The sequence below is a fragment of the Dromaius novaehollandiae genome, chromosome 1 (genome assembly GCF_036370855.1).
Source record: "Dromaius novaehollandiae isolate bDroNov1 chromosome 1, bDroNov1.hap1, whole genome shotgun sequence".
Classification (NCBI taxonomy): domain Eukaryota; kingdom Metazoa; phylum Chordata; class Aves; order Casuariiformes; family Dromaiidae; genus Dromaius; species Dromaius novaehollandiae.
In genome coordinates this window covers 176,828,101-176,853,519 of record NC_088098.1, presented here as the reverse complement: position 1 = coordinate 176,853,519, position 25,419 = coordinate 176,828,101, and the positions used below count along the sequence as shown (strand labels likewise).

At 34.9% G+C, this 25,419-nt stretch overlaps 1 protein-coding gene across 1 annotated transcript in view; it reads right to left on the bottom strand.

The window, feature by feature from the left end:
* Positions 1 to 25,419, bottom strand: part of KLHL1 (kelch like family member 1) — a 257,056-nt gene that overhangs the window by 169,248 nt on the left and 62,389 nt on the right. Inside the window, exons 2-3 of the mRNA XM_026120882.2 lie at positions 22,303 to 22,485; positions 4,604 to 4,740 (exon numbers count right to left, since the gene is read on the bottom strand). Of these exons, the coding sequence (XP_025976667.2) occupies positions 4,604 to 4,740; positions 22,303 to 22,485 (320 nt within the window). The remainder of the gene's footprint in view (positions 1 to 4,603; positions 4,741 to 22,302; positions 22,486 to 25,419) is intronic.

The window sequence follows — 25,419 nt, the reverse complement described above, 5'->3', positions numbered from 1 at the left end:
GAATGAGTAACTGATATGAAGAGAAAGCAGTAGTAAATGCTGCAGTGTTTTACTAACAGATTTACAAAATATATATTTGCATAATATATATTTGAATTATACTATCCTGTACTGCTGTAATTACATTATAATTTAGCTTACATAATTAGAAAACTTTAATTTTGTAAATAAATTATCCTTAATAAGGTAATTACTGTGTATTATTTTATTCTCTGAAATAAATTCAAATTCTTTAGTTAAAATCCTTATATGTAAAACAAAAGCAGTAACTCACAAAAGAACCCCAAAGTCCATCTAAAATATCCTTTATAGTATGTATTTTAATACACCTCTTTTTTTTTTCCAGCTTTAACTAAATTGTGTTTTAAAGATATATCTAGCAAATTAATTTGCTAATTAGTAATGCTGCAGATGAAGCTTCTTAGAAAATTTAGCAACCTTTAATTCAGTAGTGTTTGATAGTTCTGTTTTCCCATTACTACTCAGATGGACCTTTATTTAGGAGAAGCTCTTATGAAGTCTGTACTGGAGCTGATGTTCTGCCGGCACCAGGTAATCCTGCTTTGCAGGCTATTTAGTGAGCACACCAGTGAGCACAGTCTGGCTGCTCAGACCATCACAATTCTGTCACCTGCCTTTTTAGGATACACAGAGAGGGCAATTTACTGTTGTATGAAGTCTTTCATAATATAATTAGGCACCATGACTACTGTCTTTAACAGATTAGTATCTGTTTAAGAAGAAAAAAATAAATGTCAGGAAATACTGCATATTTAAAAGGGGGGGGGGGGAAATTATAAGGAAACCAGCAAAAATCAAATGAACATTGGATCTCTCTTAAGCATATTCTTTATTTTTGTCAACTTTATTCAGGTGTATAGCCTCGAAAACATGAATATGTTTGAAAGCTTAGATTCATTTAAAATGTGAATTTCTTATAGATGTCAAGATCTTTCTGAAGTTGATTAGATTTGAAAATGTTCATTTTCCATTGCAAATTAGATAATATCCAGTCTTCACGCAATGGGTAAAGAGACATGTTACACTTCCTTTTTTAAAAAAATTATATTTAGCAGTGTTACTACATGTCTATTTTTTATTTTCCTCCCACTGAAATTTTACTTTGTTTGTTTCACACAGAAGTTCTGAATATTATTTTAAAGACTCAAAAATATATAAAAGAAATTGCTCTTGATGATAGTTAAATAAACACAATTTCATCATGAAAACAGGACACCTTGACAATAAATCTGGCCTTTATTTTGTTGGATAGCAGAGAAGTCTTTTTTTTTTTTTTTTAATAAATACATGCATATCTTTGACCTCTACATAGATAAAATTCTTAAGGTCTTACTGGAACAAAAAACTTTTTAGATGATTTGCAAAACCAAATAATAAAAAGTGTAGCAACAAAATACTACTACATTTTTTTGAGATCAATGAAGGTTGAACCATTTCCCTTATAAATAAAAATCTAAAATACAGGGTCTGTTTAACATATTTAAGTCTAACAAATAAGCAATCAATAGTGAAATGTTATGCCTGTGCTAATAGGATCTCAGGAAAATATTATCTTTAGCCAATGAGCTAAAGGAATATTTTCTTCCATTTGATCAAGAGTCTGTTTTATCATCAACATAATTAAATTACAATACAAGCATTAAATAATCATAGGGAAATAACATAGGTGTTGGGTCTTTTGGATAAAAATATGATTTGTTTTCTTCATTTTAGATTTTTAACAAAACGATTTTAGTTTTGGATTTTATAACTTCAAGGTCTACAATCATGAACAGGTTTCAAGATTTATTGATTTTTTCTGTTACTGAAAAAAAGAAGCTTTTATGTCTCATTCTAAAACTCCTGGTAAATAGCATATTTGAATCAGAAATGGCAGAAAAAGAACAGTATAATAATGCAACGTACCATCGTTAGAACCATTTCAAAATCACATGTACTCCAAAAATACATTTTTTTTACTCTTATCTTTCTCTCCCTTTTCTGACTGGATTAAAAGCATGGCAAAGATGTTCTAACATGAAATTTATATCTTTCTGATAAAATTTGGGATGTCTCAGAACAGATTCAAAATGTGCTGAGTTGCAGTTGTGAAAGTATACATTTCAACAATCCTACTCATTTTTCCCCTCCTGACTGAAGACTTAAAATCAAAGAAGATAATATCAGAGGGGTTGTCAAGCACTGACTAGGCTTTCAACACTGGCCCGAAGGCTAGTTTAAAGGAAGTTTAAGAAAAGGATATGACTGGTAGGAATAAATGTTGATTTCAGAATGGAAGGACATTGCTCTTGGTGTTGCTTGCCTTTAGGGCTTTTAAGATATTTGTGATATTCTTGAATAACCTACTAATGGGAGGTTTATTTTGTATATTAGTGCCAGATAACAAATAATCACTCCTTTTCACCCTATCATAATTTTATTTCTCACATCAGTAGAAATTAGGAGGGCACAAACAAAATTACTGGACAGCAAATTTACACAGACCAAGGGAAGCCATGCATTTCACAAAATTGAACTCACTACCACAGTGTGCTGTTGAGGCCAAAATTATAAACAGTTTCCAAAGGATTAGGCAAATTCTTATTTGACCAGCTGACTACCAAAGTAGATGAAGTTATATTCCATAAAGACGGAAGCTAGGAAGATAGTTTAGCAGAAATATCAGTATGTATATCATGCTACTGAACATCTACTATCAGCTGTTATCTGTGGAAAGTCTCTGAGATAAAGAATTTATGATCTGGCCCTATGTAGGGGCTCTTCTGCCCACAGTTATGAGATGCATTGAGAAAGGGAGAAAAAAGAGGGACATATTTATTACAATATAATTTTGCCGGTTTGAAAAAACTGGATTTATCACCTATTTCAATGAATTAGAAGAAATGACACTGACAGCAATTCCAGAAATTCTGTCCAGAAAACTGTTTCCTTTCAGCAACCTGTGCATGGAATGCACAAGTAAAAGCTATTATGAATATTAACAGGGGTTAATAGGAAAACTTCGAGATATCCAAAGCAGTGTATTTAGTAACTAAATTAATATTGTTCCTATTTTTACTCAAGGATATAGCAGACAATAACGATTTCCTTTTTGGATAAATACACCTATCTTTTGTCTCTGATGTACAAATCCTCACCTTTGCTAAACTCTACTTCTGATATCTTTCTATAGTATTTAGTTTTATTGCTGGAACTGAAGGGTGTAGTCTGGCATCAGTACAGGATGCTTTTATCTGTAATAATACTTTCTAATAAATATGTATAGTTTTATCCTTCTTGAACTATTATTTGAGATTCATACTAAAAATGAAATAATTTCACTAGATTCTGATACATTATAAAACTGACTAAGAGAATTGCAGTTAATATAACATGGATATGGTTGCTTTTTTCTTTTAAAACCACATCTAAAATCATTTGCAAGGTAATACTGTTAACTTCTAGGTTTTTGAAAACAAGCCCATGATCAGCTGTATTTTACTGAAATGTTCAGTTGTCCCCAGAGGAAAAGCTTCTCTCAAACATAAGCAACTATATGTGAAATTAAAGGTTTTGGAAGCAAATCACCGACATAATTATGACTAGTTCCTTCGGCAAACTGTAGAAATTAAAACAATAAAGCCAATTAACATTTTTCTATACGAGATGAAAACCTTGTATAGGCAACCCACAGAAATTACTGTAATACATATCACGATACACGTGAGACCAGTTGAAGAGTAAAAAACTAACAAACTATTGATGATCTCTCTTATCCTGTTCTGAAGAGCTAAAAGTTCAAATATACTACACTCTTCTACCAAATACCAAATTTCAAGAAAAAATGCAAATATAAGATTATACAAGTTCATAAAAACTGTTGAGATTACCTGTCTCTTGCCATTTATACTTGTATGATACATATGCAAGAGGAAACAAATTCAGATTACAAATAAATCTTATTATTAGCATCCTATCTTTTAATTATTATATAGCCTTAGTATTCTTTTATATTAGTGCATTTCAGATAGATTTGTGCATAAGTTTGTTTAAAAAAGATAAAATATAAATTTATTATGCATTAAAATGTAGTAACTATGCAGAAGGAAGTTCTGAGTTATTAACTCTGAATTATGAGTTATTCAGAAATTTACATTATACAGCATAGTACCAGCTTATGATAGGAAATGAACGTGATAATACCCAGCCCATATCAAAATAACAGTTTTAAATATCTATGCAATTATTCAAACTGAAATTTGACTTGGACATTAATATAGTGCTACTCTTGTAAAAATACAACTGTTCCTTCAGTGATCTCACGTGATCCAAATCTGTCACAGCAGGAGGCCCCCTTCTTCAAGTAGTGCAAAATCAAGAAAAATATATAATTTTCTAGACTGTTCTCCTGTACTTACTAAGCCAGACATAGCAGTTTGGAGATCACAATCTGAATTCAGCCTCAGAAATGGTAAATGGGTATTTTGAATAATTGAGATTAAAAGAATATATGTTTAGAATATAAATATAATTCACCAAAATGTAGCAAAGAAAACTATCAACATCTTTCTTTCTAGGAAGTATAATGTATACATCGCAATACCTGTATATGCAAACTGAACAAGATCCCACAGTGCATTGGGGTCTATGCCTTCCATTTTGATTTCTTCTTGCTTGGCTTCACAAACATCACTTGTAAACATGGCAGCAAAGTAGTCAGAGACAGAACTGAGGACGAGTCTGTGAAAAGATGAGAAACTGGTGTCACTGAAATTGCTATTAGATTGTATTAGATACTTCATGTTTCCCCCCCCAAAACAGCTGTAATCTTAAAAATACATTTTTACAGTAATTACAAATTAGGAGGAGTAATATATTATTAATGTATGTAGGATCAAAAAAAGCACGACATTTAATTCTAATTTGATTCTGCTTCCTGTGATATGAACCAAGTGGCAAATTAGTGTATGCATATAAAACAGGCATAGAAATCAGCTTTCAGTCTTTGTGGTAACTTGCCTATCATGCAATGTCCCTATTGTTAACAAGATAACCCCTCAAGATCAAAGATAGCCTATTACAGAAACAGATACCATACCCCAGAGGTATTTTTCACTTAAAAAGACTATTTTTGATAAACTTTATTAACAGCATGTAACTTTACAAGATCATTCAGTCTTTAGTGAAACTGTTAATAGCTTACATACTCTTCAATAAATAAATAAAAAAAATCAGTCTAATGTAAAGATCTTACTTTTTTGTTAGGAAACATTTCCACAGGAAAATAATTTTAAAATACTTATAGAATATACTAGGCTTGTTTGGGAACCTGATTTATATAAATCAAAATCATACTAGTTATCATTTTGGGGCAATAAGGTCACATATTCTTTCAAATACCATTTACAGTAACATCATGACTTTGTTATGAGTGAATATTTATATATGATCCTAAGCTTGAAATGTGGTATAGCTATAAATAGTACACCAAATGCTTCCATGAAAGATGGTCACATTTCTAGCTTAATTTTAAAGAATAATATATTTAAATGCACTGATAGAAGTCAGAAGACTCTCAGTTGGAGAACTTGGAAACCAAGAAAAATTGTTCATCCCTTTGCATATAGTCAAGTATTTTGTCTAAGAAAAAAAAAGTTACTGAAGAATAACACATTACCAGTTATCAGACAGTGTGGTAAGTGATTGCTTTCGCTCTCTTTCCTCATCCCACTTCAAAAGTAAAACATGACTTTGAATTGTCTTCATAATTTTTACATGCTTTAAGCTACTATATTTTACCCCACATGTAGGGCAGATGGAGAACACATATGATCATTACTCTGGCTCAAATGCTGGGCAATGACTAATTAAGTTGTGATAGCTTAATCACTTTTGATGGTGTGCTCAACTGTACCAATCACGAACTTTAGAAATAAGGGTACAAATTTCCCAAGGAGCTAATATTCATATTCAAGTCATTAATAAAAACAGACACTACACAATAGACACAATACACTTTGTTGCTAGCCTAATTCACTCTTCAAACTTTGTTAACACTTGAGAACATTTATTTATTTATCTTAACTGAGTATCGCAAGTATGTATTCATTCAACCAGGACAGCCATCTAGTTTTGGATAACTACAGATCTACTTATAACCCTTTTTCAAAACTTTTCTTGTCCACTTATAAATAATGCTTAAGGGATTTGATCCACTTTCATTAGTACTTGCTTTATTATGAAAAGAAAGGAAAAATAATATGAGACAAAACCTCTCATCAGAATTTTTCTTCAGATATTGCTTCAGATTTACTAACCACCCTGTAAATTCACCTGAGTTTTCAGCCATGTCTTGTTAAAAGCAAAGCAAAAACCCTGTGCTGCATCAGATAACAACAGACAAATTAATGAAGAGAATTTTTAATACACCAATTAATGATCAATTTATTTTTAACAGTAATATCCTCAATTTGTAATTTCTATCATTTATGACCATACATTATTTATTATATAATTTTCTTGTATAGGTATTCTCACCTCACAGATAATAAAATAGAAGTATGACAGACAGAAAATAACAGAACAGAAGAATTATATCTCTTTTCATTACCTTTTCCAAAAAAATGCACTAATGAGGGTGAGTCTACATCGCTATTTCTGTCCGGATGAGGAGTGACTATTTGAAGTGCATCTCATGATTTTTCCCACTTTGTCTCATGTTACAAAGCTGTCTCAGAGAACATGAATTGGATTATTCCTGGATGAAACTACAGAGGAAGACATGCCAAGAAGCTATAATGGACTGCAGGTGCAAATATGAGCATGACTCAGTCTATGGGATCTGACAAGAACCCGTCCAAAGTGAATACCTTTAAAAAAATATAAAGTATGGATGTCAGGCCATTGGCAGTACCTGTTTCACTTACAGGTCTATCCTTACTGGTTTGCAATGCCTGTGAAAGAAGACGTAGCTTAAATGAGCAGGAAGGTTCCGTGAAGTAGCAGTTCACTTAAACAAGAAAGCCAAGGTTTTGAAAAGAGTGTTGTGGAAAGAGATTTTTTTTAAGTTCCATATGTTATTCACTAGTTAATATAAATAATAGAATAGCTATTTCACCAGCTGAATATAACCAGAAAGTTAATTGATTTCAAGACACTCAAACCTTTTCCTTAGGATATGCTTTGCAGGCTAAATTGAAGTGAAAGGAACATGCTAATTACACTCAATTCTGAAAGGTGACACCTTTTCTTAATCTTCCTTGTGCTTCAAGAATATCCAGTGCTGAAACAGAAAATGAAAAATGAGAAACCAAAGGGCTCAATTAATTTGTAATGATCTTCTGCTTTCTGTACCTCAGAAGGCTCCAAACAGCTCTAAATTTTGACTCAAAGGCATTTGACCTATTCATCAAGAAAGGCCATTTGTCTCAACATGTCATTTTCTTTTTTCAATTGCTGGTCTGGCAATGAGAATATTTCTATCTTTAAGAATCATAGAAGCTTTTTAGATTGCTTCAGAAGTAAGTCAGGACTATAAAATGAATATGTGGACACAAAATTATTTCCTCCAGATCAGCGGAATTCTCCACCTTTACTGTAACTAAATTCAGCCCAACATCTTACTGGTTTCATTTGTAGTATGATATATAACTGATTCCTGCTGTGATTTGTTTTTCTATCATATCCATTTTTTTTTACTACAAAATATTTCCTTGCAATTTTCATGACTGTTTTCATATAAACATCTGATACAGAATTCCCTCATTTTGGCTGGCACATTTATTGATTAAAAGAAAGAAAAAACTAACAAACCAAATCCCTCCCCCCAAAAAGAAACCTCTGGCCATTTATATTCTTTAAACAAACTCTGACAACATTTAAGTACCATCCAAAAAAAGCTTCAATTGTTACTTGGACTGGAAACTCATATACACCACACAACCTTTTTTATCCACACATGTTATGCTAGGTACTTAAGAAGCTGATCATTAATTGTTTTTTAAATATGATTTGTTGCTCTGCAGAGGACACCAGCTGATATGTTACTGGGTGTCTTTGATGATAAACAGTGGTGCTCAACAGCTGTTCTTGCAACAGACAAACATTTATTGCCTGTATACAAAAGGTTTGATGGTTCCCTAAATCTTAAGTCTTGCTGCACATGTACTAAGGTATATCCATGGATGCATTCAAAAAATCTAAGGAGAATAATGGGCCAGACACTGGCTGTCACTTCCAGAACAATTTAGGCAATGCAATCAATCAAGACTGCTTTCTTTTCTGAGCAAAACACAACAAAGGAGCGGTCTGTGGAAGAGACTAACTTTTTGGATTATGCCAGATTGCTATAGCAATTATCTTTCCCGATGATTATGGTACCTCCTCCATCACCACATCACCAGAGACAGAAAAGGCCTTTGGAAAAATTATATCTGGAAGACATGTGCAGCTAACAGGAAAACTGATCAATATACACAGACTATTTCCTACCTAGTACCAAAGATCCTTGCAAAAAATGATCTCCATATATATTTCTGTGAGATCAAATATTGCCCACCAACTTTAAATTACCATTTCCTATATCTGAATTCTGATCATAACTATTTGGGATCACCACTTCCATGATGTCTGTAATTCAGAATTAGATGTGCCTTGTCCTTCCCTTTTGTTCACTCAATCTTTCTCATGCAGATTATAACCATTGGCGTTAATATTCATGAAATAGAAAATGCTGTAATTTTCAACTCAGTTTCAGTAATACAGTACAAAATCCAATTTTTCTTGCTCTGTGCTCTCTCATGGATTGTGTAAAGCCAACTAAAGAGTGTTTGCAGTAAAGTTTCTTGATATCTTGAGCAATTTTGCTTGTCAAAACCTGCATTCTATGTTTCCTCAATGGTAATTTGTTCCCTCTGCAACATTTTCATTTTATTAACGTTTTTTTGCCTTCATCTGTTAATTATGCTCTTTAGACTCTATTTCACTTTTTTTAAGTTCAACAACATTAAATGTGTAGCATCCATTTTCTGCTGAAGAGAGTGTATCAACCAGTGTATCATCCTTCTACCTTCACCTGTCATCTATTCAGCATTTCAAAACTAGAATTCTTTGCCTTCTATCTTCCTTTCCTTGCAGACAGGAAACTCTGAAATGATAATTTGAGCTTGTTATTGCTATATCTGCCTCAGTCTTCTGAATTTGTAAACATGTAAAGGAAGCCATGAGTATCTCATAAATTATTCTTGCCCATAAAATTCTAGTAAGACCTCTTATCATGTTGTGTGCCTTGACTCTAGGAGCAGAACAAAAATATTCCATCGACCACTTACACCTTGAGTGCTTTTCCTTTTGTTTTTACCAGCAGAAAATGTTCAAAAGCTTTTTCTTCCTTCTCTTGTGGGTTAGTTCAGCCACTTTTCCTTCCATTAACTAACCTGATCATCAGAAACATTTTCAGGAATTTCCACAGAGAACACAATAACAATTAGGTTAAAACTGTGGAGTTCTTCCTTATCTCTCTGGGGTTCACACTTTGTCTGGAGAAAAAAAAAAAACATTACTCAATCTTAATGGAATAAAAATCCATACAGTGTTATTAGTTAGGGAGATACCACATCCGGCCTGGAAGTCCCTGAGATACAATTCACCGGTGATTACTGAAGTGCTTATACTGAGTATCTTTCAAGGTAAGGCTCTAGAAAACTACCTTTAGTAAAAGACTATCGGGAGCCAATAAAATAGTTGTTATCCTTTTCTCTTGCCTGTGAAAACTATGTACAACAAAACCTTGTCTATTCTGTCCATTCTGTCAGTTTTGTTCATGGTCAATTCCTTTCCTTTTTGAATCTCATCATGTTTCAGACTTGATTGCCAAGAAACTGTGAACTTCTTCAACTTTCTACAGCATCATTACTTATTCCTTCAAAGCACAAATTGTTTAGTCTTGCAGAGCCAATTTGTCAAATTGAAAAAAAACAGAAAAAAGAAACAAAATTTGCCAAAAAGTCATGTAGTAAAAATCTAAATATATTGCATATATATATACACACATATTTTGTATGTATGTATGTATATACATATAGACATATATATCACTTTTTGTAATGAAATCTGTTCCTGTGCAGGAAATAATCTTAAATGTCTCAAATAATTTCACCACCTGTACGTCATTACTGAAGCTATTATATAATATTTATGTGAATCTATATTTATGCAAATTACTTTTTCAGTTTTTGTTTTATTTACATCTCATGATGGTTTAACTAATGATCTTTATTTTTCCAGCAGCTGTTACTTTCACTTCTAGAATGCATCCAGTTTACCAGTTATGTTGTTCATTATGGAATTTTTCAACATTGATAATAAAAACTAAAAACCTTTTTTCTCCCCTCATAACTTTATTTAAGTGTTTTCAGCATACAGAGGTGATTTTAAATGGCCATCTACTGAGGGATGCATGAACTTCTATCTAACCTGAATCACTGTTCAAACAAAACAGGTATTTCAAAGCATTCAGATAAAGCAGGAGAATTTCTTTTTTCTCTCAATCAGGAATACAAAGTGTAAGAAGCCTAACAGAAGAACTTAGTCGCCTCAAGCTAGAATGAAGTTAAAAAAAAATCGTATGTGAGCCATACTAAGCATATCCAGAAAATATATTCAGTCCAGCCATGTGGAAGACAACACTGGTCGGCATGAAGGGTGACACCCATCTAGTCCGTACAATCCAACATATTCCTTCCTATCTGTATTAGGTACTATTTACTTTGCAAGAAACCTTGAAAGCTCCCCACATTAAATTAGCCTCTTTTATAAACTCTACTGGTCAAAGAGCACTAATAATGATTACACACTGACAGTAAGCCAAAGGGAGAAGCATGAAGATTGGTAAGTGAATTTTGAGACAATAAAATATCCTGGGAGACTGATTACAGATGCTTTTCTTCCACACTATCTTTGGAGTTAATTTGGATTCAGCATCGACTCGGAAGCAGTATCATAGTGCAATTGTCTTGATAATAGTTCAGATTAGCTCATTAACCTAATAGATATACATTTATTGGGTAAAGAACAGTGGTCAGTGAGTACCTAATAGTTAATGAGAACTGTCTCATACTTCCTATTACAGCTGTTCATATCGACAGCATATCTTATTTGTTTATCTTGTTCTTGAGAAAAAAGGAACAGAACAACAGGATAAACTTTTTTCTTTTTTTTTTTTTTCCTGACCATCTGGATCATTGCTGTTTAACAGTTACAAACCAACCTATTTGTACAGGCAGTTCTGCCTAGGACAAATCACACACACACACACACACACACACACACACACACACACACACACACACCCCTCTGAAACAAAATAAAACAAACAACCAAACAAGAAATCAAAAAAGAAAAAAACCCTCTCCAAACACATAAGGGGACAGATGGAATTCAGAAGAGAAGAGGTTAAGCCTGAAAGAAGAAATCTTCCTTTCTGCCTTCAGTAAAACATGGTTTGTTTCTATTTTAACCTCTCCTACAGTACACGTCTCTGCTACAAAGGATAACTGATACCAGTAATCTATTCCATCTACATGATATTCAGTCTTTCCCCTCAGGACCATGCCTTATGAGTTTACATTCTCTTCTTTGTTTCATCCTCTTTTAATTCTTCACTGTCTCCCAGGTATTTAAGTGCAAATACAGTAAGTGACTCCTCCTCTCTTCTTCAATACAAATTGAAGCATAATTTTGCAATCATTACATCTCTTATGTTGCCAGGCTATTTTTAGGATTGCTACACTAATCCGACATCATTATTTTCATTACACATGCACCAAACCCACAATGTCTATCATAGCTTTGGTTTCTCCCAGAGACCACAAGTAACACACACAGCACAGCTGCCAGGCTTGATGACGAAGTGCATTGTCCAAAACACATTGCCATGACCTAGGGTCAGTTTTGAAGATATCTGGTTAAGCTAGTACTTTGAACTTCACACAGTTCTGAACCAGTACAGAGATGAACCAAGACGGAGAGAAGAAGGAAATAAGAATCCAGGAAAATATTCAATGTTTGGGAATTGGCAAAAGAGGCAAAATGTCACAGTGAAGAAGCCAAGAGCTGATGAAAATCTGTTATGATGCAAATGAAAAACAGAGCTCAATATTTTTCTCCAGAAAACAACAACAAAAAATACTCAGAGAGAGCATACATATTTGGAGATAGAGAGACAACAGAATTAAATGTGATCCTTTCTCTGTGGGCTTAATGATTTTATTTATTCAATATAACTCCAGAGGAAAAGGAAGAAAATTGCAGGCCAGGAAAAGGAATCATTCAATTTTAGTTCCTTTGAGCTATCAAGAGAAATGTCAGAAAAGCAGAATTAAGTTTGAGGAAAGTACAGAGATAGATCTGTGAAGTCTTCAAAATAACCGACTGCTCAAATTTTTAATGTGCTTTTAGGAATATTTGGTTAGGGGCGGAGGCCAAATCCAGCGGCTCAAGGCTGCTGCAGCTACATGTCCCCAGGTCCAACCAGTAGCGAGGCTGTGAATGTATTCCCAGCAGGTGCCCACACAAACACAGAAGTACAACACATATGCATATATATACATGGCTGGTGACACAGTTCAACATGGACAGCACCAGCAGCCTCCTCCTGCTCCCTTCTCTGGCTGATCAGGAGGAAGGTTCATCCATGGTACATACATCTACATACGTACAGTGTGGATCCCTCCAGCAGCTGGTCTGAGACACTCAGTCCACCCAGTAGGGTGCACCTGGAGGCTCCAGGTGCCCCTGGAGGCATGCTGTTCCCAGGTGCCTCACTCCTAGAGACACGCGCGTGCGCGCACACACACACACACACACACACACACACACACACACAAACAGGTTTCAGTCGATCCCCAGACGCTATAGTCTCCCTGGCTGTTGGTCAGAACTCGTGTTGTCACTCTGGTAGTCAACTCCACCATGGTCTCACCCTTAGAGACACTCACACACCCCTGGCTCCCAGATCATGTCACCTACTCACCAGCTAGTCCAGTTTGATGTTTGCTAGCGGCCACATGCTCACTAACAGACCCTCACTTCCTCCAGTTGCTGGCACCAGACACATGGACCCTGTCACTTGTGGTCTCACTCCAGTTGCTGGCACTTAGACCTCCACACACTCACATGCACATAGAGTCCCTCACCCTGGAAAATGATTAGAAAGGAATTTAATAAGATAGGACTGACTGCACCGATCAGGCGCAGGGCATGGCCATACAAGTATATTGACCACAAAAGTTTTTACATTAGACCAGCCCTTTCTATCTCCTCATCCCTTTAGTTTCACAAACATTTATTCCTCCCTCCGTCACTCAGAACCCTCCCTTTCTCTGCATTTGGTTCCTTCCCTAAACATTCCATAATAAGTCTTATGCAACCCCATAATGCATAAACCCTCTTCCCCTGCATCCCACAATTACTTCCATATCCCTAGGACCCTCTCTCAGTCTGAAGTGTGCTCTGGAGAGCAGCTCCCTTTGACTCATCTTGCAGGCTTTCGCATTTGGCCCATGGGGCTGATGCTCTCCTGGGAAGAGCCTGGACAGGGTGTGTCTCTCCCTCTGAGTAGGTCATTTGGGTTCCCCTGCCCATCAGTGTGTCTCTACCTCTTCTGTGCTTTTGGAGATAAGCCCCTGATGGCTGGCTGATTGCTGTCCTCAGGCAGGCCTGGGAATAGCCAGTCAGGGTGGTGCCTGTGTTCTCCCACCTGCCATTGTCCCTCTCTCTCCTTTGCGCTTCTGGAAATGAGCTTTTCATCACCTAACCTATTTGTCATTGTTTTCTTTTATTTTAGAACTCCTTTGTACAAAGATGGTACAATAATGCATTATTATTATTTTATCTCTACAGCTTATTCCTTCACAGAGCTCAGTTTGGTTATATCCTTGTGCATTATCTTCAAATCCTTTTTTGGTGGTGGGCTATCTGGGCCTTTCTGACCAACATCATTCTTGTATGACTTCCTTTGGCATTCTGTCATCTGTTTTCTGCAAGGTTGTCACTATCTTAATCTTAAAATCCTATTAATTCTGGGCTTTAATTTTATACCATGTAGCATTCTAAGTCTTATTTTTTCTTAAAACCATCAATTTCAATTTACCCAACTTCAATTTACATCTGAGAAGTGACTCAGCTGCCTAAACAGGTGTCTAGTGCCAATTTCATATATTTGAGGGTGTCCAATTCATCAGCATTGAAAAACCTTCACCTTTCTGGACCACCAGGTGAAAGACAAGCAGCATACCCCAAAGCATCTCAGGGATACTAAGCAGCTTCACATTGCTCTTAACCGTCTTTCTAAGACATCTTATCCCTGATTCTTTAGGCCTTCGAAGCCTATTTCACTTATTGCATTTGCTTCCACTCTTTAAAGTAATAACAGTAGTACCTAGTTTTAATAACTTCACATTTTGATACTAATCAACACATTTCATCCCTTGAAAATATATCTGTAGCTCTTTTTCAGCACATGTCCTTTAACTTTATTCTTGAACAGACAGTCAGCACATATAGTGATTTCTAGGAAAAAAAATGCGCCTGTCCTGTAACTTGACTTTGCTGCAGTTCAGAACTCTACCTTCTTTCCTAGGATACCTATTATCCTTTTCTGGCACAAATTGTATGGTCAACTCACTGTTATTTATGCAATCTTATTAAAAATAGCATTGCTAATTTAAACACATTTGCCATCTATGCAACATTATCCGGATGATGAGCTTAACTCAGTTAATTCAGAAGCTTAACTCAAGATCTTTGGAGTCAAGATCTCAGGCTACATCTTAGGCTACATCTGTTTGAAAAATTGAATAGCATAATGGAACATTCCTGCGTACCAAATGGGTTCCAACCACTTTGTCTGAATAATCTGTTTTTAAATTCATAGAAGATAGGTTGTGTTAAACAACTCCACTCTTAATTCACTCATATAGCCCCTGACACAGTTTTGGTCTAGCTACCAATTCCTGGGCATGCTTCAGAAATTAGCATGAACTATAAGTCATTCTTAATGAGCAATATGGATATGGCAACCCTGGTAGTCACAACATCTAGTTTATGAACAGATAATTTTACCTCTTCCTATAACACTTTCTGTTCAAGAAAATGGCTTTCAATATTTGATGAAAATAAAAAATGGCTTCTGTCCCATTTTGTCTTTTGCACCTCCTTCCACAATACTGAGATCTAGCTGATTCTGCTGAAGAAGCCTACAGTACTATTCAGCTAATCTTGAAGGAGACATCCAAATTTGGTCATATCTCCAGGCTCCAGACTACAGGATCAATTTAGTTGTCAAACACAAGTGCCTGAGATGCCACTTGGCCTCCAAACACCTTTCCAGAAGGGCTTTGCAGATCTTGTAGCTTATGGATCAACTTCACATCAACGTGTGAGAATGCTTAAGGGCACCTCAGTTAGCATCATATACAGGTGTTTAGGTAATATAAACTATAGTTCTCCATTGATTACAATGAGATTAGATACATGGCCATATCGAAATCAAAATTCAAGTTAAGAACCAACTTTACATTCTCAGAAATTACCTTCAAAACTCAAGGCACATTTCTGCATGTGCAAAATCTTTAAATTGTCCATGCAGTCACTATCACAGTAATCTATAGGCAGAAGCTACATGTCCAAAATGTCTCAATTACATGAACTTAAGGTTTTTTATGTCTGGAAAACGCACAAATGAAAAACAAGAAAGTTCACAATGGAGGTCACAGAAAGTCTTTTGAAAGTATTAACACTATTCTCATTAACAGGGAGTATTCTTTGACTACTATTTCCTTTAAAAAAAAAAAAGGATCAAAAGTTATCTATCAAGGTGAATATTTTATGCTTATCTAAATTGCCTGGCTGCTGTCCCCTAGTAGCAGGATTTTTTTTGTTTTGTTCTGTCCCAAACACAGTGTTTGAATAATTTGTTTTTAAACTCATCAGTGATAGGTTGTGTTAAACACTACAGTCTAGATGCAGTATTTGACTCAGAAAGTTCCTAAAACCTTAATTACAGAAATCTGAGGGTGTACACAGGACAAGATAGTTTTGTTCTGCTTATATTGCATTCTTTCCATGAACATCTGCCACTGACTAATGCAAGACGGTCAGCTGAATCTTTGCACTGTACATTGTGCTTTCTACCTCTTTCATCTCCTGCCTTTATACCATCTTTCATTCTCTGCCTGGTTCTTTATCTCTCCATCTCTCCTTTCAGCTCAACTTACTCCATTCATTTTTTTCTATGAGTTTTCACTTTCTGTCTCTCCCTTTGCATATTTTAATGCTACTTTTTTTCTTTCTAAACTTCACCTTTCTATAGTAGCACTCAAAATGTGTTGAAAGAGAGGACCTCTCTCCTTAAAGAGCTGAAGAAAAAAGTACATACATTACGGTTTGTTCAGAAAGGTTTAGTAAACTGATCAGGATGATAGCATATGAAAGCTGCACTATTTCATATCTGAGTAGTCAGAGAAGTTCAGTTGAAGTTATTTCAGTATTTAGGAAGAAAAAACTAAACTTTCTGTGGCAAACAACTTTTTACTTTTCACTTGCTGTGGAAAACTTTCAGCAACTATATTAAAACATTTCTTAGTTTTATATGTAAGCTATAATTTTCTCTTATTCCTTCTGTGCTACCTTTTCATCTACAATATGAGTTTCAGCCCTTATCTTGAACATCAGGAAGAACTCAAGTGCCTATGTTTCTTCGATGATAAGTGAAAAAAGGAAATAAAGAACTCTGCTTTCTCACAATAAACTCAGCTATGCTTGATAATATAAAAAGAAATCTAGAGTTCTTGGTTTCTTCCCATTCAAAATCTTGAGTTCTTAGTGTTTAACCAAGTGCAATAAAAGCCAGAATTGCAATTTCAGGATGTAAATCTCCTCCTATAATTTTTACAGGATTCTTCTGTTTTTTATTGAACATTCAACCTCTGTTATATAGGAGCTTTTTGTTTTAATTAAATAAGTAAGTTCTATGCTTATAGCACTTTTCCTCTAATATTGAATCCCCGTATTGCTACAAAATCCATGTTACTAATGATATTTTAAAATGAGGAGAGACTGTTAATAGTGCAACAGCTTAACAGAAGAAAATGAAAGTTAGCTACTAAAGGGAAATTATTATTTTAGCATTTTTCTCTATGGTACATTTTTTTTTTTTACATCTGATTGTTATGTCTGCATATTATAGTAACCATTTACCTAGTGTAATAAAAATTTGAGTTTTGCTCTTTTGTTTTAACCTTTATTTAAGTATCAACTACTTTAGTCTTCCCAAATGCCTGTTACAGAGGTCTTCCTACTTTCTCAGTATCCTTTTTGGTTGCTTGTTGATCATTATAATACTTGGGTGGTTTGTACTTTCTCTTGCTGTTCCTCTATTTGAAAGATTATATTGCTAACCTGGAGGATTAGATAAAACAACCACTATGTTCAAGAGCCAAGAAAAAGCTTAAGCACATTATAATTTTAAAGCTGTTTGAGTCACCAGAACAGTGAAAAGCAGCTATAACAAGATTGAGAGTTTGGCATGGTGTCTCCAAGTGGGAAACTAGAGTTCCCTGATTATGGTTTATGACCTACCTTTTAATCTGATCTTTTCCCCCTTTTTGTGAGAAATACAAATGTAAATGTAAAAAAGATCCAAAATAAAAAATAATAACAACAAACACTTGGCAGCATTCAGTCTGTGGCCAGAGCTTACCTGGCATACTTCCAATAAAAGCTTTAGAGATTTTATAGCATGCTAATAGCATCTTCTCTAGAGAAAAAAAAAAGTCATTTGAAAAATTATCTAATAGACATGATCAAGACAGGTGATTAAGAAGAGGCAAGAAAGGGTAAATACCCTCAAGAATGAAACCTGAAATGGTAGAGATATTATAAAGTTTGGAGGGGTTTTGACTGGGAAGAAGAAGCACAAGAACCAATGGCAGAAAATCCACTTGTCTTTCATTTCATTCGATGCAATATACTTGCATTTCTTTAACTGAATTTTTATTTTTAAAGAAATAGAAACATTGATGTTATATAATCTTACATAAAATATTTTTGTTTGGTTTTTATACCTATTTTGCTTAGATTTTTTTCTAAATCAGAGAAAAATGAAGAAAAATATCCCTTTCATCCTTGTTATTGTTAAATTCATCATAGTAATTGTTTAGCATAAATGTAGAAAGTTTGGAACTGCTTTTTTGAAAGTGCTTTTTTAATTGTACTATATTGTAGCATATAAATACTGTATTTGCTTAAATTATTCTATTAAAAAAGAGCACATGTGACAATCAATGATTTTTAATCAATAATTTTGAGTGTTTATTTTTTATTAATTGTATTTTATTAATCTGTAACACAGTCAGTATAAACTACGGCCTACATAATGTTTTAAATTGAACAAAATTAAACAATTTTAAGTGGATTTTCATTGATATGTGTTCATTTCATTTGGGATAAGATTTTATATATCTTATACATGGACTGTATAAGTTCTACCTCTCATATACTTGCTGAATTTATAAACTCCACAAATACTGATCATGTATCCTCCTCAAGCAGATTCTTTATAAGTTCTCAGGAATATATAATAAATGTTATCTAGCCTACTTTTTATAAAAGTTAACTAGAGTAGGCACTCTGCTGTTCACAAAAAATGGAAAATTTGGAGGGGAGGGCAATGTGAAAGCTGATGGCAAACCTGTCTGCAGCGACCATGAGATGAGAGAGTTTAAGATGGTAGATCCTGAGAGAAGTTAGTAAAATGAACATTAAATTACAACCCTGCATGTCAGAAATGATCCTGACTGAGCTAAAATGCAAAAAGGAAGTATACAGAAGGTGGATGCAGGTATGGACTAGCTGGTGGAAACACAGAGACTTTGCCCAGCCACACAGAAAAGGAATTAGGAAAGCCAAAGCTCAGATGCAAATGAAGCTAGAAAGAGATGTGAAGGGAAAGAAGGGTTTCTGTAGTTACATCGGCAGCAAAAGGAAGACTCGGGAAAACTTTTGTCCAGTGGTCAGTGAAGAAGGGACCTCGTGACAAAGGACTCACAAAGGGCGAAGCTACTTAATGCCTTCTTTGTCTCAGCCAATTTTAGCAAGGTCCACTTTCAGGACTCCCAGGTCCCTGTGCCTAGTGGCAGCATAAGTAGGGTGATAATGTACTACCTGCAATAAAGGAAGATGTAGGCAGGGGGCACTTTAAGCAAATTGGATATACACAAGTCCATGGGACCAGATAGGATGTATTCAAAGAGAAGTGTCTCAAAGAGCTGGCCAATATCACTGAAACAAGACTCTCTATCATCTTTGAAAGGTCACAGCAGTTGGGGGAGGTTTCTGAAGAGTAGGAAAAGACAAATGTTCACATCAGTCCTCGAGAAGGGCAAGGAGAAAGATCTGAGGATGTAAAGACTGGTCAGCCTGAGCTACAACTCCAAGAATCTTTCTAGAAGCCATGTCATCAGGGCCATCAAGGACAGTGAGGATGATCAAAAATTGGAACAGGTTGCCAAGAGAAGTTGTGGAACCTCCATGCATGCAGATATTTAAAACCTAAGTGGATATGACCCTGAACACCTGATCTAACCTTGGAATTGAATCTAACTTTCTAGCTGATGTTGCTTTGAGTGGGGACAGCTGAATCAGACTCCAGGTCTCTTTCAATTTAAATTATATTCTAGGATTAAACAAGCAAGATTAAACCAGAAGCCTTCTTTCCTTCTGCCCAGCCACAACTGTCTAACGAAACATAGAGCAAACACTGTAAAGAAACACAAAATTCAGATCACCCTTCACCGCATTTTGTCTTGTTAGACAAAACATCAGTCTATTTAAAACAATCTTTTCAATTCTACATCATTCAGCAGTTGCTTTGCCAATTCTTTGTGATTTGGTCCTTTGACTGCAGATCACAGATAAGTAAAATATCAAATGGAAAAATGTCTGAAGGTTTATTACAAAATCTGAATTAGATTTTGGTTATTATTTCATGGTCAATCTTCCCCTTATTAAGGTATTTTTCCAGCTCCAGAAGGATTTAGATATGCTGTAGAATTGAAATGACAAATGTGAAATGAAATTTACTACTGTCAGGCTGTAATACAAACATGAACAGCTGTCTTGAAAATTGTGGGGAGAAGGAGCTAAACTATTAAAAAAAATGTACAGTGACAGTTTTCTCTTCACCCTCTCTCCAAACTATGCAGTCTACCAAAATATTTATACTGGTAAAAATGTAGTGGTTTATTCTAAATAAAACATTAAATAGGGCAAACAGCACCAAATGTGTAATATTTGTATGTATGTCATATGTCTTTTTTTAGTCCAGTTTAAGGATGTAAATTCAGGCATTGCATAATTTTTTTTTTTTCACCTTATTTGTGCCTGAAAATCTGAAAGGCAAAAACGGACCAAATAACTTTCAGGTAAGAACAACCCATTTCCCATTCTTTCTACAGAGTTCCACTGCTTTGAATTTAGTAATATATAGGGAGGTTAAATTGGACATAGTTTAGAAGTCCTTAGGATGGTAAAAGGTCTTTATCACTCCAGTTTTCTTCTGGATGGACAACATCTTAAGGCAAATTTTGCAGCTGTGGAATCCAGTAAATGCAGAAGGACTGAAAGACTAAAGTTTAGTACTATTTAGTATTCTTTGTACTTATTATATCCATAAAGAAAAGATCTTGGTGATTTATATAAAAATAGCATCACATTACAATTACCAGGGATGCATAGTGTCAGCTGCAAAGTATGTTATACAGGGCAAAACACTGGAGCACAGAAGTAGAGTCAGTTGTTAACTTGGTGGGTAGAAAATATTAGGGACTTTGCTGTCTTCTGGGAATCAGAGCATATCAAGGCAAGGAAGGAAGAGTGAAAGTGGTAACTCTTAGAACATGTGATAGTAGGAACAGGGTCTTAAGATAAAAAAAAGGCCAAAGGAAGAGGAGGAAGTTTCCTGTGTTTATTGCAGCTACAGACCTCAAACTAAGCAGACTTTACGCTTCTGTCTTATGTGTGCTGCAAACTATCTAGGTCCATCTTAATGTTATGGCTTGTTAAGTGGAGTTTTTTCTCACTTACTATAATTATGGGGATAATTTAAATACTTTGATGATGTTTCTTGCCTATTTTTACTTTTTCATATTTTAACAATGGCTTTGACTTCTCAGTCTTGCATATTCCACGCATCTTACTATTATGAGAGCTGGAATATCTAGTATGCAACCTTTCTGTACAACAGCACAAAGAATAGTCTCTGTGCCTGTCTTCACTTGGGGCAGAAAGAACTTTGTGAGGTCAAAGCTGCAAAGATGACCTTACAGTACTCCTCTACACCAGAAAGCTAATTTATGAATACAGAAATACACTGGCTGTGTGTAGTCCTTCCTACTGGGGCAATCCTAGCCTTTTCCTGGATATAGTGCCTCAGCAGAGAAACCAGGGCACAGGCAGAGGACAGGTCATTATCAGCTTGCAGCTTTATATACAGTTCAAATGCACAGAGACTTGTTCTCTAACCTGGAACTCAAAAGCATTCTGTGTATTTCAGTAGATGCTGTAGGACTGGATTTTCATTTACATCCATTAAATGAAAGGCTACAATTAAGATCAAGATCTCAATGAAAAATGAGTATTTTAAGTTCTAATGATAATCTGAACCCAAGCATGGTTCCATGTATATTGTCTGCTTTAATACCATATCACCTTATAGAATTTTACAAATGTTAATACCATTATATTTTTATAGTCATAATTACTATTAAAAGTAATTGAGATATCTTTCAGTTCATTCAAAATAATGGTTCATGGGAATTCAGTGTTCAGTATTATTTTACTCTAAGTGTATTTTGGTCTGAGAGACTCCACAGGAGAGACTCAGCAGCATGACCCGACTGTGAGCTAAAAATGATGCTGTGTTCCCTGTAGCTGTACAGCATCCCATTTTAGAAATTCCATTCCAGTCACAGATGAACAGCATTACAACATGGAGAATATTTTGGCACACTCACAGTAGAAAGTTTACTAGTCGAGTGCTACCTACACTATTAAAATCTGTCTTTAAAAAAAAAAAACCCAAAAAGCTTTAAAGGCCCTTCCTTAAAAGTATGCAGCCAGTTACCTTTGTAGTGCTTATAGCAAGTGCAAAGCAAGTATAAGAGACCACAGAAAGTACTGTTCATGAAATAAGCAGATGCAAAACCTTTACTGTCATAGTTTCAATACCATACGTTTATGTCCTACCTATGCGCAGGTATCTTGCGATTCCCTGCAATCAGGATAACGTCGCAGAGCTGCTGTTGCTTCAGGTAGCTCTCCATCTTCCTGAAGGTTTGCTCGGCATGGTGAACAGCCTGGTAGAACTCCTCAGAGCTACTCGAATCCATGTCACAGGGAGGTGACAAGGGGTGGCTGGCTGCTGACAGTCTGCAAACCACAACAGAAATGGCATGTTGATAATATGTGACTTCCAGAAGCTGCTAACAGCAATCAATGCATCCTTCACCTAGTCTCCTCCCTAGAATTTCAAGATGGAAAAATCTTACTGCACTGGAAGGAACAACTAAAGTTGTAAGTCTTTAGCACTGAAGCACCCTTTCAGCAGAGAGACAGAAGTAATGCATTTCTTTCATCATTGATAAAGTTATTAACCCTACAAATACGAGCAATAAACAAATTCAGTATATTCGTGCTAATGCTAATTTTATAGCTATGTCTTTATTATGAATGATTGGGCTTTTCACCTTTTTGAAAATTTTAGAGCAAAATTATTTTACAGAATAAAACAAACCATTTATTTCTCTAATTGATTCATCATATGCACACACAAAATAAAGGAATAAAGGAAAAAGCAATCTTATTTTTCCACTGATTCTAAGGCTGCCTACTCTAGTTCACTTCTTCAAGACTAACATTCATTTTGTACCACTTTGGAAAGAAATAAAACTAATCAACTTAACTGGCAATGAACTGGGAATATTCCTGCAATAATAAACTACAGACCTGCATTTTAACCATAATTAATTAATGCAAAGTGAATTTAGCCTATTATGATGTCTGCAATTTCAAAACTTGGAAAAAAAGCATATAGAAATGGGAGGAAAATGCAATGTAATTTCATTATGCAGCCATATTTTCTTAGTTCAAACTTATTTGGTACAATAGTTTTGTTTCAAAACCTTTACTAAAATAAGAAAATGTGTCAGCAAGCACTAGCCCTCGAGGAAACTATGTGATTCCAAATAATCCATGACACAGACAATATCCCCTTCTTTTACAACTATTTATGAGATTGTTTCAAATGAAAGCTCTAGCTTTTTGCATATCTTGTGGTGCTTAAAATGAAGCATTTCATACATGATCAAGCTGATCAAGTTATTTTCCTCAACTAGATATATACAAAACAGCTTATTAAATCAATAGAAGATCATTAGAGTATCAAATGATATATTTTAAAGCCAGCATATCAAATGATTTTATCAGTTAATTCAAATCAGTTTATATGTATTCTATTGAAAGAGAAATATTAAGGAGAGCATAAGAAAATCTGATAATTTACAATAATAAAGCAGCAGTTTCATTAGATATGCTTTCAAATCAGTGGGAAACATATTCTAAGAACAATATTAACAGATCTGTAGGATAACGCAATCTGCATTTCTGGTGCTGGAAATGTTTGAAAAGGACATAAAGATAATTAAAAATCATCTATTAAAATGAAATACAGGTATATTAAAAAAAGTCTTTATTGTTTTGATTGTGTTTTGGTAGACTGTAATATTGTTAAAAAAAATAGTATTTGCTATAGACCAATGATTTATTTTTGGATTCTTTTTTGTCCAAATTTGTTCCAAGTACTGTGCTACAATTATTGTAGGAGAGCCACCAGGGGAAAGGAGGAAGGCTGGTCCATCTTCCTGCCACAGTAATTCCTACATTTTCCAGCATTCCTTTGAAGTGACAGCCTGCCAGTGGATGCCAGGTTGGAAGCCTGCATAATTTAGGACGGCATGCAGATAATTTTTAAAAGGAAACTCATTCTAGTAAATTGATACCTGTATATAGCACAGTATAGATTAGGGAGGGAGGTAAAAAGGTAACTGAGTTGGATCTCTGTAAAATTATGACCCACATTAACTTCACTTGGATAGAATTAAATGGGAACCTGAGAAATCATCAGCTGTTTTAAATTACTCAGTATTGCAATTTCTATGTTAGTAATGTTACAATATATGCTAGCCAGAACCATTTATACTGGGAAGAAACTGAGAGACTATAGCAAATTGGATTGGCAAAACTTTATTAACCGTACTTCCACAACAGAAACAATTATCAATCGGTAATTTAGAAAGCAACACTGCCTTCATTCTGTTATACTCAATGTTTTTAATTCATACAAGTTGTTTAAGCTAAATATCCCATACAACCTCTTCCTAAAGAATAAAATAAATGTATTCATTCTACAGGTGATATAATCTTCTTCTGTGTTCCTGTCCTTTCTGGTCTGCCAACCATGTTGAGCAGAAATCCATGTTTATTTTCATATATTTCTGAATGATCAAGAAACTCTCGCATAAAACTGTAATTATGGAGCTAAGCTCACCGGTATGGATAGTGTGTAGAGACTTCATCTTCTCTCTCTCTCTCTCTCTTTTTTTTTTTTTTTTAATATACTCTCAGTTTTATTGCAGCCCCACACAGACTTCTTCAGTTTTATTGCTGAAGAATTAGAATGGCAAGTAATTTACAGGGGAGAAAGTGGTGCCTAATAAACAAGATTGGTAGGGAAAAACAGACTTTTTTTTTCACTTCCTCCAGGGAATTTAGAAGTGACAACAGCAGCAATTCAGAGAAAGGAAAATAACAGGAATGAGCAAGTCTGAATGGGTTCATATTGTTTGCTATATCAGAATTTAGGGTTTAGACTCTAAGCCAGTTTACATTTAACCAGTTAAGGTACTAAACATATCTCTTCTTGATTATTCAAAACATGCTGCTCTCCTTAGGTCAAAAAAGTGGAAGCATTCTGACTGAATTTATACAGCTGAGATGAGACTAGGTTATTTTGTTCTTCAGCCGCTTCAACCACTGCAGACTGTATTTGCCACAAATTCTGTTCTTTCCTGCTTGCCATTTATAAACAATGCTTTCCACCCTCAAACTCATCAGTATATTTAACACTTAACAAATGCCTACTCAAAAAACAAACCCTGAAGGCCCTGAAAATAATCCTGAAAACTAGCATGCAATCAGTTTTTATTTACTATTTATTTAATTTTTGAGCAAGTGGAGATAGAAAGTCTGCTACTTATCATTTTTAGAAGCTATATTTTTTTCATTGTAAGTGCTCTGTTTGCACAA